This window comes from Lutjanus erythropterus, chromosome 10, assembly GCF_056507025.1.
Source record: "Lutjanus erythropterus isolate fLutEry1 chromosome 10, fLutEry1.hap2, whole genome shotgun sequence".
In the NCBI taxonomy this organism is placed as follows: Eukaryota; Metazoa; Chordata; class Actinopteri; order Lutjaniformes; family Lutjanidae; genus Lutjanus; species Lutjanus erythropterus.
The window spans coordinates 30,280,740-30,295,799 of record NC_139326.1 but is presented as its reverse complement, the minus strand read 5'-3'; the positions used below and the strand labels follow the sequence as shown (position 1 = coordinate 30,295,799).

Genomic DNA, 15,060 nt, shown 5'->3' with positions numbered 1-15,060 from the left:
TTACTACAAATTAGCCTGTTTTTTTCATGACGCTGATAATTCAAAGTGGAAATTGTTTTATTGTTTTGCTTGTTTCAGTTTTTGTATTTAATTCATTATTATTTTTATGGTATGTTTTCTATCACTTGTTCTGTTTACTATAACAATCAGTAGAGTTGGGACGGATGTGATCCAACATCAGAATCAGGACCCAATATTGATGTATGGCATTCATCAGGTATTAGCCTTGCAACAACAACCCAAATTCCAATCAAAATTCCTCAGTGTGTTTTCTATTTAAAAACAAATGAGAACTGAATAGCACTGTTCACTTGCACTCTGCATTTGCATCAAGTGTAAACCACCACTTTCTGAACAAACACATTATAAACACATTACAGATCGTAACATTTACATTTTGGAACATAAAATAGATAACTGTCTGCAACGTATCATGGGAAGTGCAAAGAAGGGACATCTCTCAGCCTATCAGCTGTACATGTCAATGTCACAAGCCAGAATTATACAGTGCCCAAAATGGTTGAAGGATGCCATGATACAAGTTACATTACACATACTACACAAGCTTTCCAGACTGAAGTTCAGTTTTAGCCTTTCAGTTGTTGTAAAGGTTTTCTTTTTATTATGTGGTAAAACTTTGTTAGAGTTATTAAAATCAAATGATCGTGTTCAGCATAATGAGAAGCTGCATCCGTGCACTTTTAAAGAATCTGCATTTTACAATCAATGCTGTTAAGTATGATATAATTTACTCCTCAGCTAATTCTCTGAGAATTGACGATGCAGCGATATCACCTAAATGAAGTCCAGCAGGAAGGATCATGAGTGGGGAAACTTTTCGATGTTGTTGATGCACGTTTGTTCGAGCCCAGCCAAAGTTTTAACACAACTTTTCCTACCAACAAAAAAAAAAAAAAAAAAAAAGGAACGAGGACTGAGAAATATATTTTTTATAGTATGACTTGTGTAAAGAAAAGTAATATCAGCCAATACATCATTATCAGGGTGTTTAAACTCTCAAATATCAGTATCTGTATCTGTCCCTAAAGTCCTGCATCAGGTGGGCTTAAATTCACATGAAAACCTATGTGCAGGATTTCTTTCCTGTTTATTTAATAAATATTTTTTTATTAAAATATTTATTGCTGTCTTGTACATGTGAAAAATGTAACAGCACAGATGCTGACATATCCACACACCCACATATAATGCAGACAGGTGCATTTCTTTCAGTTTAATTTGTCACCTGTGGAACGTCTGACGTCTGTTTTTTGTGTTTATTATTCTTTTCCTCGTTCCCTCTCTCCACCGCATGCTCATTAGTATTGGTGTGGTGGCATTAATTTCAGTGGGGCTCTAATTTGTTTAGGCTGTAGGTAGGGCTTGTGGGAGATGGATTCAGCTGTCACATCACCGTAGTGCTGGCGTTAGTGATGTGTGCTGTCGCAGGGCTGATGTATGCTCAGGGGCCAGCAGGCCAAGGCCCGGGGGCTGGCTGGCTCTGCCGCTCTGACGGACGACTGGCAGGCAGCTCGTTAAGAGTGGCCCATCATTGCCGCAAGGTGAGAAGGACCGCGACTTTGCAACAGTGTCTTGCCACAACATCCATATAGAATACTTTACAAGAGAGCTGCCCAAGAGGTACAACATTCAGACAAATATGATACTGTGTTGATGCCACACTGCACCTCAGCCCCGACGTCAGGTCATAATGAGGAGAAATAGATTCTATTTCACTCTCAGGAGTTAAATCAGGGTGATATGCCATTTGATACTTGTGCCAGAATAATATGTGTAAATCCACAGGGTCCCTAACAAATTGAGAGTCAGGACTCATGAAGAATGTGGTATAGTATTGATTTGCGCCCTCTGCATTTTTACATTTGCTCAGGAGATATCACCCAGCTCAGTTACCCATTTAAACTGCAGTTGATGTACATGCATAGTTGCACAAAAAATCTGTTCATCAGATTCTATTTTATATACTATTTATAAGATAAGATAACATAAGATAATCCTTAATTAATTTCACAAAGGGGAAATGTGCTTTGTTACAGAAACAAAATGGAAAAGCAAAAAAATAGGTGCAACAATAAAAGGTGAGATATTAAACAAACAGTAAACAGCAATGTATAGATGATGAAGAAGTATAAATATAGATGTATAAATAAGTAAACAAGATATTAACAGAATATGAATAAGATAAAAACAAGATAGGATGACTCTATGAGAATATAAAACAACCCTTACAAAAACATTTGCAAAATATTGTTTTTTTGGTGTTATTGCCATCAAATTCAAAATTGGACTAGATAATTTGTTTTCCAGCTATATAATGGCTGCAGGCTGTTTACCAAAAAAAATGTACTTATTATTTTGTTTGTTACTGTTATGTTTTATTATTTAAATCAGAGAAAGAAAGTCTATGAAACTCAAATTTTAGGTCTGAGTTTTCACATATGTTGATGCATTTATGGTCCCCAGACAATCCACTGTGTTCTAATTACTTTCCTGAGCTGCGCTTTGTGCTTAATGCTAAGTAGAGGATGCTGGCATACTAATAACCTAAGCTGAAATTGTGAACGTGATGAACATGTCATTAGTAAGTCAAAACAACAACATTTCATTATGCATACATGTATATGTGACAAATAAATATCTGTCTCTTGTCTTTAGCACAATATCACAATTTCCCTCAAAGGGCTTTACATACAGCATAGGACAGTCTCTGTCCTTAGACCTTCAATTTAGATATGGGAACCCTCAGAAACCTCAGGAGGAGCAACAGACAGCAATAGATGTCACACATACAGAATAGATCATCAAACATCAGTACATACAAATCATGGTGACAAAATATAGAATACATATATTTTGAAACATACAAATATGCAGAATATGGAGGACAGGAGGAGGATATTGCCATATAGATAGGATGTGAGCAACACGACCTCCTTTCCTGTGTGGAGACGTGGCAAAAGGACAGGCCATATATTCAATGGGCAAACGCAGCATTTACACAGGTAGGGGGACAAACAAACACACCGTGGGAGAGAGGGACAGGATAACAAGCAAACTAGAGAGAGAAGAGGCTGAATCTCCAGGGGGACGATGATCCAGCTTCAACCAAAGCACCTACAGCCAGGAGAGAGAAGTCCCAGGATGACCGATGGTCCAGCAGAGAGGAGCCTTAGTGAGAAGACAGGAGGAGGAGCACACTAGAAACAGAGAGAGAGAGGTTTCACACAGCTTTACACAACCATTAGCGTGGCTGTAGTCCTGTTTTTCTCAGCCAAAGAAAATATTTTTCATACATTGTGTCATTTCAGAGAGGTTCAACTTACTTCAGCACCTAAAGGCATGTTCCTATCACTTCAGGTTTGAGTGCAATTGATCGCTTAACCTGCAAACATAGCCTTAGGATTTGAATATGTTACTTGCTTATTTTCATAGTTACAGCTAAATATAACAGGAAGAATCAACTCTAATCTATTACTCCCTGACCCAAAGTGTATGTGTTTATGTTATGGACTGTGGATTAATTTTGAGATACATTATTTCATAAGAGGAGAACAGAACAGAACAGAACAGAACACATAAGATAAGAACATTGAGCTAATGCTAACACTAGCATTGTACCTTTAATACGTCTGCTCCAGTGTATTGTATCCCTTTCAGAGGCTTTGTAATTCAGCCTTGAACTGCAGAGTCTTTTTGGAGACATTTTACAATAGATCCATAATGATGAACCCAACACTGAATATCTTCTCTTTTTTGTTTTGTTTTTTGTTTTACATTTTTTCCCATGATGTCTTGGGTTGAGTGGGCGATCAATCAGAGGCTGCGGTCCTGACTTGCCAACCAATCAGAGGCTGTGTTCCTGGCTTGTTGTTTGTGTTACTCTGATCTTTAATGTATTGCATGTGAGAGTGACAATAAAATTTGTAGTGATGACAGTAATGACCTCAACCCCACTGTAGGTATCATATGACTGCGGTATGGTGATTATGTGGTTATCATCACAGGTCTAGTATTGATTTCCTATTTTGAGGCTGCAAGGCACTTTTAACTGCGTCACGGAAAAAAAAAACACTCAAATGTACAGACGTCTTTGAATTATAAGGATTAGGCAGAGAATGCTGAAATGCAAATGTGACTTGGATTACTGTATATGCAACAACACTGGTCATTTTTGAAAGTCCCGGCCAACAATCTGATAAGAAAGGTCCCCCATCTTTCTGCGCCACGGGTTTAAATTGGATTAGCATGTCTTAAAATGGAAGCAGTTTATCCTTTCTAAGACTTAAAAAGAACCAAAGGAAGTGCATCCATCAGATATCAGAAAATCAGAAGCTTCTCTTATAGCTTCAGCAGTAGGTTATCGCATCCACCTACACCATCCTCTCATCAGTCTGGAGGCGATGAGTCACACACAAGGAAGAACTAGTGAAGCAAGAGTAATTTACCATAGTGGAATATATAAACACATCTCTGGTGGTACACACACACGCACACAGAGTAAGAGATATACTCTTTGCTCTCTTGCAGCCTCCAGTCGATCCCCCAGGACAGTCCTCAGACATTACTCACTGTCTCCCCGGCTCCCTGTTGCCTAGAACCCCACTGTTTTAGCAGCTGGAGGAGTCATGCTAGGGTTGTTTTCATTGTTCCATTCTTCTCTGACTCTTGGCTTTCTTCTCGGGTGAAAGTCTTCTCACAGCTCTCAGCGCTGCCAGCTCCATTGTCTGCTGGTATGTGTGGGTGTGCCTCCCTGTCAGTGTGTGTGTCACCGGGTTTGAAAATGCTTAGGTGTTTTTTGCTTAAATGGCGAAGACGGCATCACAGCCTTACGGTGACCGTTGCTCCAGGCTTCCCCCGAAGGCTGGTTTACACGGACACTTACAGCTCAGCCGGCATGAGCGAGCAGTGCCTCTGGCTGAACTGAACGCTTATGATATGTCCTCATTCTTTTGGGACCCTTCCAAGTTCCATCTGTTTTCCCAACACTTGTGGTTTTTAGGCTCTTAAACACAGCCATTTAATCATCTCTGACCAGAGACACGCTGACGGGAGAAATGAATTGTCTAAATTTTAATCAGATCCACTTTAGTTCACCAAAGGAAGTGTAATAAATTCTTTGTGTCCTCTATTTTATTACTGAAATCATTTTCATCCCTGTTGTCTTTATAAATAAACACCATGACTAGAAACCCTCCAACAGCATATCCATCATGTACTGGATGTAATTGTGTATCACTGAAATTAAATGCAACATCTGTAATAATAATTTCTCCTTTGTAATACTAAAACATTATTCCATTCAGAAAATAAATCTGAAAAGCAAATAAAAGTGAAAAATGCACCCACTGCTACTTCAAACTATCATATTTGTTTACTGCTGTTACAGTAAGTCTGTGGGAAATATTTTGCAACACTTGGGGTTTATGTTCAAGCTCTTGACTTTCAGCTGTGACAAAGAATTAAAAGTCCCAAACTGTAACTTAAGGTAGTTTTTTCCATATATCACACACTGCTTTGCATCTATTATTCTCCACAGTAAAATAGGTATTTGTTTTAAATTTTAGAAAAAAGGTTTGTGGTCTGGCTACATTCAAATTTTAAGGTGCCTGAATTTGAAAAGACAAGTCGAGATAATTTTGTAACAGTTCAAATGAACTTAATAATAATTCAGCTGTACTTGAGAAAACTTTTTCAGTAAGTGTAAGAAATTAAGTTGAACCAGCAACTTACCAGTCAGACTAACGAACATCACAAACAAGTTTGATTTTCTTTTCCATTTTCTCAGTTTGATGAGTCAGTTCTTCATTTCACGCAAAGAACTTTCAGCTGCAGCTGCTCCTGTCGGATGTAAATTTGTTCCAGCATTGAGACAAAGACAATCTGTGAAACCTCTTGCAGTGAATTTATTAACTTTTAAGTGTAAGGGGGAAGGAACTGTATTCAAAACTAAGGTTCATTATGGGTTTCATTGAAATTATCAGTTTTTTTTTTTTTTTTTTTTTTAATTGCTTAAGTTTGAGAAGTTATATGAACTCTGAACAGTAGATTCATTAAACTCATCATTGCAAGTCAAAGGACTTCAAAGTCAAGGATGTTTCTAAGTTCGAAGTGTTCTGAAAAGAAATACTACAACTTTTAAGTTTAATTATGTTGAATAAATACAATGCATTACATTAAAACTACTACAAGGAGTTTTAAGTGGTTATGAAACAGTCTCATTTATCACTGAAGCCTCTAAATGATCTACATAAATTAACAGAACCATCAGTGACTTATAATTATTTATGCCTCTCTTCTCTGCAATGTGTTTAGAGCCAATTTAGCAATGAATGCTCATCTTTTTTTGGATCAGACTATGGATTAATGAAATGCTGTCAAGCCACGTTTTCTTATACAGTGAAAAGGGCACCAGTTACAAAGGTGGTAGCTGCAAAACTATACAGCGTTCATATAATTGCACATCATGTTCATTTAGGAAAGATATTTCAAACTGAAAAGTGCTCTGCTAGAAATTCTTACATTTATGTCAACTATATGCTTGACTTGACTATGTTTGACTTAAAGACTAATTAAAACTAAAGCTACATTACACGACACAGCTGTGATGATGTTCAGGTTTAAGAGACTCTACTTGAAGAAATGCTGGGGTCTTTCCATTCAGCAGAATTCAAACCGACTTTGTGTCGCCTCCCAGCTGTTTTGTTTTCCTTCAAATTGCATAGCATCTGAAACCAATTTCTGAGCTATTTGTACGTGAATACATTGCCTATGACAACTTAAGGTGTGAATGATCTCATTTACACTCTGAGATACACAACTCTAACACAATTTATTCAGGCTGAAGGATTTCGAGAACCTGCAAATACGTCTGATTCCCTTTTTGGTGGCAATACGCCACAGCTGTTTGGAACAACACTGCAACCTCAGTTGAACTGTTTAGCTTGTTTTATTGGCACACCTGAGTCCTCAATTATGATGCCTTTCCACAGGTGCAGTTATCTTATAATTAGAAGCAAACTATACAATTTATATGCATATCCCAAACTAATTCAATCCTGAGCTGGTGGATTTTCTCAAACTCTGATGCGTTTTGATAGAAAAGCAGATGTTTTCCATGTAAATGGACAATTAAGAGAATCTCATTTGGGGAGCACTGGCAACTTTTTTAACTTTTAAATTTCATATATATTGCTGTACGCCTTATATTTATCTAATATACCATATGGATATATGCCCACTTTCCGTCTGTTTCTTCACTGTGTTTCATTTCTTATGTGTTTTCTATGATTATTTGATTTCCCAATAGTTTTTTTTCTTAAATGGAAACACAACAAGGTTCTTGTTTTCAGCACAATAAACTCTCTATTGGATAAACATTGCCAGAATCCCTTTCGCCACAGGTATGTCTATTAAAATACTCTTGATGTGCCTGGACACACCAATTAAAATTTAGAGAGGAAAACAAGCTGCTTAAAGAAGAAAGGGCAGTGTTTTTTTTTTTCTGAAGATATTGCTGACATGCCTCCCCTCTTTAATACTGCTGCCTGTAGGATGCTTATAGCTGTTGGAAAGCTTGTTGATTTTGTGGATGATGCTGTCCAGAAGTGTCCGCATCTCCTTCGGGTGGAAGCCTGAGGGCTCTGTTACTGATGGAAGAGATGAAGGAGGAACCTGTTAGTCCCTCGGATGTGTGGACAGCATGAAGGCAGAGAGGAGTCCTCTGGTTGACTGCTCGGACTCAAAAGGGCTTTTGCCATAATGGAAATCTCAGGAATTTTCTTGTGATGAATCAGAGGAGTCAGGGTGGACAAATCTATGATGACCTCAAAGACAAGGAGACTTTGAGGAGGCCATCCGACAGATACGGCCACAGAGAGTGAAGGAAAAGTGATGGTTTTAATGGCCTGCTCAGGAGACTGATACACAAGGATAACCACTCTTAGGAGAAAAATAAGAAAAATGTGGAGGACAAATTCACTGAAATTACAAAATGCTCTCTTTGTGATATTTTTAAAAAAATATATGCGTTCCATAGACATGAGTTTCACATGTTTTTTGATCGCTGAAATTACATTTAGGCTCATCTATCTCTTTCTCTCTCTTGTCACTAAGGATGCTCTGGACCACTGGGCATGGAGGGCGGCATAATCTCCAACCAACAGATAACAGCCTCCTCCACCCACCGTGCTCTCTTTGGCTTGCAGAAGTGGTACCCATACTTTGCACGCCTCAACAAGAAGGGCCTGGTCAATGCCTGGACTGCTGCCGAAAATGACAGATGGCCATGGATCCAGGTAAGACACAGTCACAGGACATGAGACGCATAAAGCCAGGCCACAGTGAGGAACAGATGAACTAAGACACAGGCACAATCTTAATTATAGATACACTTTATCCTCTTGTTTGTTGTGGCTTTAAAGGAGAAGTATGTAATACATTTACTGTGCTTGGGTGGTATAAAGGTACTTCAGTATTTGTGGGTATTAGGAAATCCCAGTGGGATGATTTTCAAAACCACCATGAATACAGATGCTCTTCTGTGTATTAAATTGATGAGGACATGCTGTGTTGTAGTGTGCAACACAAGCCACCAGAGGTCAGTCTCTCTACTGGTGGACAGGACAGCACAACCTAGACAAGTAACATAAATTTAAAGGACTAACCAGTTAAAAAGAAAAATGCCTCTGTCACTGTTTGGGAGTATTTTGGATTTAGTCCCAATGATAAAGGTAAGCTAGCAAACTCTACAGACAACAGACTGGTCAGAGTTGTGCATCATAGTGAGTGTCTGACTTTAGTGAGTGTGAGACAGGACGAGGGTAGGCTAATTACTGTCTGTGGTGACAGAAAGTGACAGTGAATGTGCGCTGAATGGAGGAATAGGTGAGCAGTGAAGTCGCTGTGACAGTGCTGAAATGAGTTTGCCAATGAATAAAAGCTGCAGCTTCTTAAGACTGAAGCAGAGCTCCTATATGTGTGTTGTGTCCCAACTGTGGGAATAGTGTTGCCATGACGATCAGCTCCATCTGCGTTAAGAGACTATTACAGTATCGTGGAATACAGTTGATTTGAGCCACTTTACACATGTTTACACAAATACTGCTATAATATTATATACCCTGAATGTCAGGCAGGTATGAAAAAATAGATATTGTGTGCTGCCATCTTGTGTACTCACGCAGTGTCCGCATGCAGCTCATGCAGCCTGAGCTTCACATCTGAGGAGGACAACAACTTGCTTCAACCATAGGTTATACACTAAATAGAGATTCAAACTATTCAATATACTGTTTATGGCTCCAACTCGCTATTTGGACTGTGCACAAGGGTCTTACGTATCACTCCTTTAAATTTACTCTAAGTTCCCTACTATTTAACACAACTTGATTGTTGGTAGGTATCATAAAGTGTTGAATGTTAAACGTTAGAGTTAATTACTGATACTGTTAAATTGATGGCTCACTTACTTGTAATAAGGAGAAATAAAAGTGTGAGCTGGGGTTTAGAACAGAACAGATGCAGGTGTAGTCAAGTGTGAGGAACAATGTGAAAGGGCATAACTGTTGTCAGCTCCTGTTTGTTGCATCTCACTCCGTGATGATGTTTTGCAAACACTTACTCAACTGTGCCATCTCTTGTTTTGATGTTTAGTTATGACACCCTCACAAATGTAACTGCACTGGCACTTGCTCTATTTTGTGTCATAAATTGAGTTTGGCAAAAGAGGTTCCACTCACAGCAAAACTGCAGTGCACCGTGTTGTAATTATTCAATCCACTGATGCTTTGTTATGTCTTTCATGTAAATTCTGATCTGCAAATCACTGTGCTGTCAAGAGACAGATTTGATGTATCATTTTACACAACACTCAACAGTAATACTCACTGTAATTTTCCTGTTAACCACAAAGGAGATTGAATTGCGCTTAACAATTCTGTGCCTCTTTTTGTCCTTTTGTGATAAGTGTTTCTGTGATCACTGAGGGGCCTTCATCTAAAACAGCCCTATGAATTGTGAAATGAAAAGAAATTAGATGCTTAAAGCAGCAAAGCATTGATGCACGCAATTCTCCTTTTACTTACAAGGCATTGTTAAAGTCAAAATGCATGCTGTGTCGTTAGCCAGAGTTGCTTATGGTCAAACAGACGCTAATGAGAGATTGGTGCAATAGATCGCCTGCTGGTCCTGAATTATTGCTGCTTGGGATTTTCAGAACTACTAATATTAAATTCAGACTACTCTAATAGTAATAAAACACTCAATGTATTGGTTTGCAGAGTGTGGCTAATGTTAGCAGTGCTAGCACCAGCAGTTGCTCTCCTTGCAGGTTACTGTCCAGATGCCTGTGCTGGACATGGTTACACATTATTCCAGTCAAGTGGTTATATGCCAGTAAATTATGACACGTCGTTTTCTTTATCAAAAAACTGCACTGGTTTTACACATAATAAATACTTTAATATGCTCATATTTCTAGTGTTGACTAGTGAGGGAAGTAATGTTTAATTGTGTGGCTGGTGAAGGCCACATTCAGACAGAATCAGCTTCAACAGTGATCAGCCGTTGTATTCTTGCTTTGTTTAGTTTATGTACCCAGCTTTGTTTTTTGGGTCTGGCTTGCAGTTTATGCTGCAAAATAGCTACACGAAGAAGCTTCCTGTGGTTTGTGTGCATTTGTTTGAGAGAAAGAGAGGAAAGAGAGCGAGAGGGAGCAGCTGTGGTCATGCAAGATAGAAACTGAATGAGGGAGGGAGCGCTGGTAGCGAGAAAGCCAGTCAGAGACATGAAATGTTATGTCTTAATTTTTTCACAGTGATTATGTTCTTAGCACAAATAAACACCCTCGCACACCCCCTTAACCACCACACAACCCGGCAGCTAATTGCCACAACGCCTGATTCTGTCTCAATGTGCCCTCTGTTTCAATTTTTTCGCTGCATGCTGCTGCATTTCTTTTCCAGCATCGCCTGCGGCCTCCACCGCCATAGCCTAGAGGGATTATACTTCCGTTCAAAATGAATGAGATGAGTGGCATTTTCACCATAACACTTGACTCTCTATGTTGCCTAATCATTGCTGCACATAATTTTTAGAGCAGAAAAATCATTCCTATTGTTCTATTACAGAATTTTAACCCTAGAAATAAGCTGTAGGTCTCATTGCCTTAGGCAATGATTCAAGTGATAGTATTGAACAGTGATGGACAGTAACGGAGTACATTTACTTGAGTACTGTACCTAAGGACATTTTTTGAGTATCTGTACTTTACTTGAGTATTTTTTTTTTTTCGGAAACTTCTGACTTTCACTCCACTGCATTTCAAAGTCAAATATTGTACTTTTGACTCCACTACATTTCTAGGAAGGTTGTTGTTACTTTTTGACTGAGCACATCGTTGAAGTCAGCCGTTGCTGTTTTTTCTTTTCTAAAATGCAATTGGTCACATGCTGTGTTCCTCACAGAAAGAAACCAATCACAGTAGGTCCTCTCAAATGGGACTGATGTAAAAGCAGAAATACGTCCAGGCGCTCTGTAACAAGAACAAGCAAACTCTCCCTCTTTCATTCAAACAAAAAGCAGTAATGGTGACGGCAGGAGAAAGACAAAATTAAATCTCAAGATGTTATTATAATTATTAATTATTCCAGGTAGCTTTTAAAGTTGGATTGTTTTTATCGGGGTGAAAAATACAGCATAATTCATGTATATACTGCCTCTGAAGACAGAAAGAAATCTCAGTTATTTAACAGACTTGGAGAACTCCTTACAGTTAGCTTCAATCTGCTTTTATGCAGTGATTTTAATACAGTTACATCAGAAAATGACAATAACTGTCCTTTTTGGTTTTGATTGTATTTCTATGTTGAAGTTTTTATAGGTGTTTCTATAGACTTTGTGTAGCAGAGTGGTTCTACAAGCATCGGTGCATCATTAGATGGTTTCAGAGAGTTACAAGCTTCTGTAAATGCATCATGAAAACAACACAGCATGTATTGGTATTAGAAAATGTACTTTGTAATTTGTACTTTTGAATACTTAAGTATTTTTAAAAACATGTACTTTTGAATACTTAAGTATTTTTAAAACCAAGTACTCTAGTACTTTAACTTACTTTCACTTGTAGTTGAGTAATATTTGACCAGGAGTATCTATACTTTGACTCAAGTACTGGGGTCGAGTACTTTGTCCACCACTGGTATTGAAGTTGTTGCAGTCCTCTCACCTGAAATGATACGCCTCCAGTGCATGAACACAAAGCCTGTGCAGACCTGGTTGTCTGGATTTATGTTGAGCAAATAGTAATACATCATGACCCCATGCTGAAACAGCTGTGGTATATAAAACAACTGACAGATGATGTGAAGCTATGATATATACATTTCCCTCCCATCTTCAGTGTGAAGGCTTGGTCAATACAGTATATGGTTATACAATATATGGTTGAGGCAAGTTGTTTGCCAGACTCCATTAACACATTGCTCAATTAAACAATTATAAACATCTACTCTTCCTGCAACAAAATGGGGAAGCAGTACCACAAGTTAGGGGCTGGAACAAACATTTAAAAGGACACCACAGCATTGTTGTCAGAGAATTGAGTATTTAGACTTAGCATGTCTAATGATGTATCACAGTTATTTTATTATTTATTACATATATTACAGATTTCTCATTTAATCAATTAATTAAGTCATTATTCTTCAGCTTTGTTACATTTCTCTTGCTCTTGAGTCACTTTTAATGACAGAAACGCTGACAGCAACCTTTGAAGTGGGCTCAGATACATGATACACAGTCAGTGAACCATGAACAAAATATAATAGAAAAACATACTACAGTGTGATGGAGAAAGTGAAGCTGTACCTAACAACAAGAGAACAGTAAGACAGGGCAAAAATGGATTTGTAAAAAAAAAAAAAAAAAAGGAAAAAGAGGAGCAAGAGAGTCAAAGAAACAGCCGACATGAGTGAGAGAAAAGGAGCCTGGCACATGGAGAGGCTGAGGAGAACGGGACATAAAACATTCAGGCGGTTTGTTTGACTTTAATGATGCCACGTGGGATGTTGCGCGGGATGCTGTAGGCATTGTGTGTTTCTACAGAGGGCCTGGATAATTGGGACGTGAGTACAGAGGTGTACAGTCGTGTCAGTGTTTTGGGATTATGCTAAGGAGTCGGGGGTGTGCTTTTGTAGTGCAGAGCTTTGTGGTGTGACTGTGTTTGCATGTCTGTCAGGTGAAACGGGTTGTACTGACAGATGACAGCCCTATCAGGGAAGGCATCAGATTTGTCTGGCTATTTGTAAAGTTTTCTCTCGTGCTGTATCTTTGGATGTCAGCCAGAGTCAGCTCTCTCCCCCTCAACCTCAACAAATGAATCAAACATACAGCAACATACTTTGAATAATACATCATAGACAGACAGGCAAAGCGTTCACTGTATATGTGTTTGTTTGTGTTTATGTCAGTTTGTGTGTTTGTGAATCGTGCAGTGTTGTTCACACATCTGTGTAGTGTGAGAATATCAGTTTTCCACAGCCTCGCCACGACTAGCTCACACATAAAATTGCATTTGAACACTCGAGGGAAATATGCTGCCAGTCTGACCAATATCAGCAAAATATAGCTGCAGCCGGTTGTGTTGGAGGAATGAAACAATCCAAATCTCTTGCGAAGGCTACAGGGGTCTTTGCATATAGTTTAATGGAAGATAAACAGTTAATGACATAATGTGCAGATGCAGACGTCCATCAGGGTGTTCACATTTATGTACACTAAACACCAAACCCGCTTAGACTCTAATTTTGTGTCTGTCTGGGGAGCTTTTCCCTTTTCATTCCAGTGTGCCCTTAGTTATTAAAGCCTTCAACTCGACAGTCTGTTATGTGGTTTGAGATGTGACCCTGACAAACGTCTTGCCACAGTTTATTTTGTGATTACAGCATGACTGCAGTCATTAGTAACTGAATAAAGCCTTCACTGCAGTAAAAACTACATTCTTGCACAACATTTTTGCCCTGAATGCTATCAAATTTCCTACCAAAGTTATTTGTAGATAAAAATCAGTCAGGGGTCTTAAATCGAATCTCCATGCAGCACCTTTAGCACTTAGAGCTATAAACGGCTGTCTGCTATGAGTAATTCATCAGGCCCTAACAGTGGTCTAATAGCTGTGACAACCTTTTTTTTATTGGTAAAACTGCTTCAAATCAGTGACAGTGATGTGACTGATTTTTCCTGGTCTTGTTACAACATCTCAGTGATATTTTTGGTCTGGGCTTGTTGTTCATGCAATTTCAAATCCTTTAGATATGACCAATAACTTTGAGAGCATGATTGCATATCGCTGTTGCTGTGAGGTTCTGCCACAGTCTTGATTATTTTTACACCGTGCTCTCATGGGGTTACTGGTTGACAATGAGTCACTTACAATGAGTCATGGGGATCTCAGACTTTCTCTGACATGTGACTGTGGTCGGGGGTTTGATTGCATTACAGGAGTATTTCCAAAAACTTAGGGTTGGGACTCAAAATGGGTTGCAAAACTGTTTTTATTGGATTACCAGTTGGCAGAGTAAAATGCATTCCACGTTTCCTCAAATAGTGACAGACAGCACGGAATAAAAGCTGTAAAGCAGTTCTCAGCAATATCAGTCCAACACAGGGAACAACAGCTTTAACACAAGAGCAAAATACAGCTGGGGTCAAGAAATGTAACCGTCCCCTCACTAACAGTTATAACTATAAACCAGTAAGATAATTAGCTACCAGCATAAAGCACCATGTTCTCAACAGAACATCAGCAAAAAGTAACATTTGCACTGTGTAACTTAAAACAGCTAGGGTCTTGAGGAGACCCCAAACTTCTCTGCAAAGATTCAAACCAAGGAAAATACTAAACATTGATTTAATTTGAGTGTGGGTTAGAGAAAAAAAGAGGACAATCAGAGAGCGAGAGATAAGGCTGTTAATGTGTGTACGTGTATGTGAGAGAGAGTTTTTTTTTTATCCCACAACAGTGCCACAGGGCTCTTTGGAAGT

The 15,060-nt window shown here is 38.7% G+C and overlaps 1 protein-coding gene across 2 annotated transcripts in view; it reads left to right on the top strand.

The window, feature by feature from the left end:
- The window catches only part of edil3a (EGF like and discoidin domains 3a), a 165,976-nt gene that overhangs the window by 93,407 nt on the left and 57,509 nt on the right, over positions 1 to 15,060 (top strand). For both annotated transcript variants that reach the window (XM_084729008.1, XM_084729007.1), the window contains exon 5: positions 8,134 to 8,315. In XM_084729008.1, the coding sequence (XP_084585134.1) occupies positions 8,134 to 8,315 (182 nt within the window). The remainder of the gene's footprint in view (positions 1 to 8,133; positions 8,316 to 15,060) is intronic.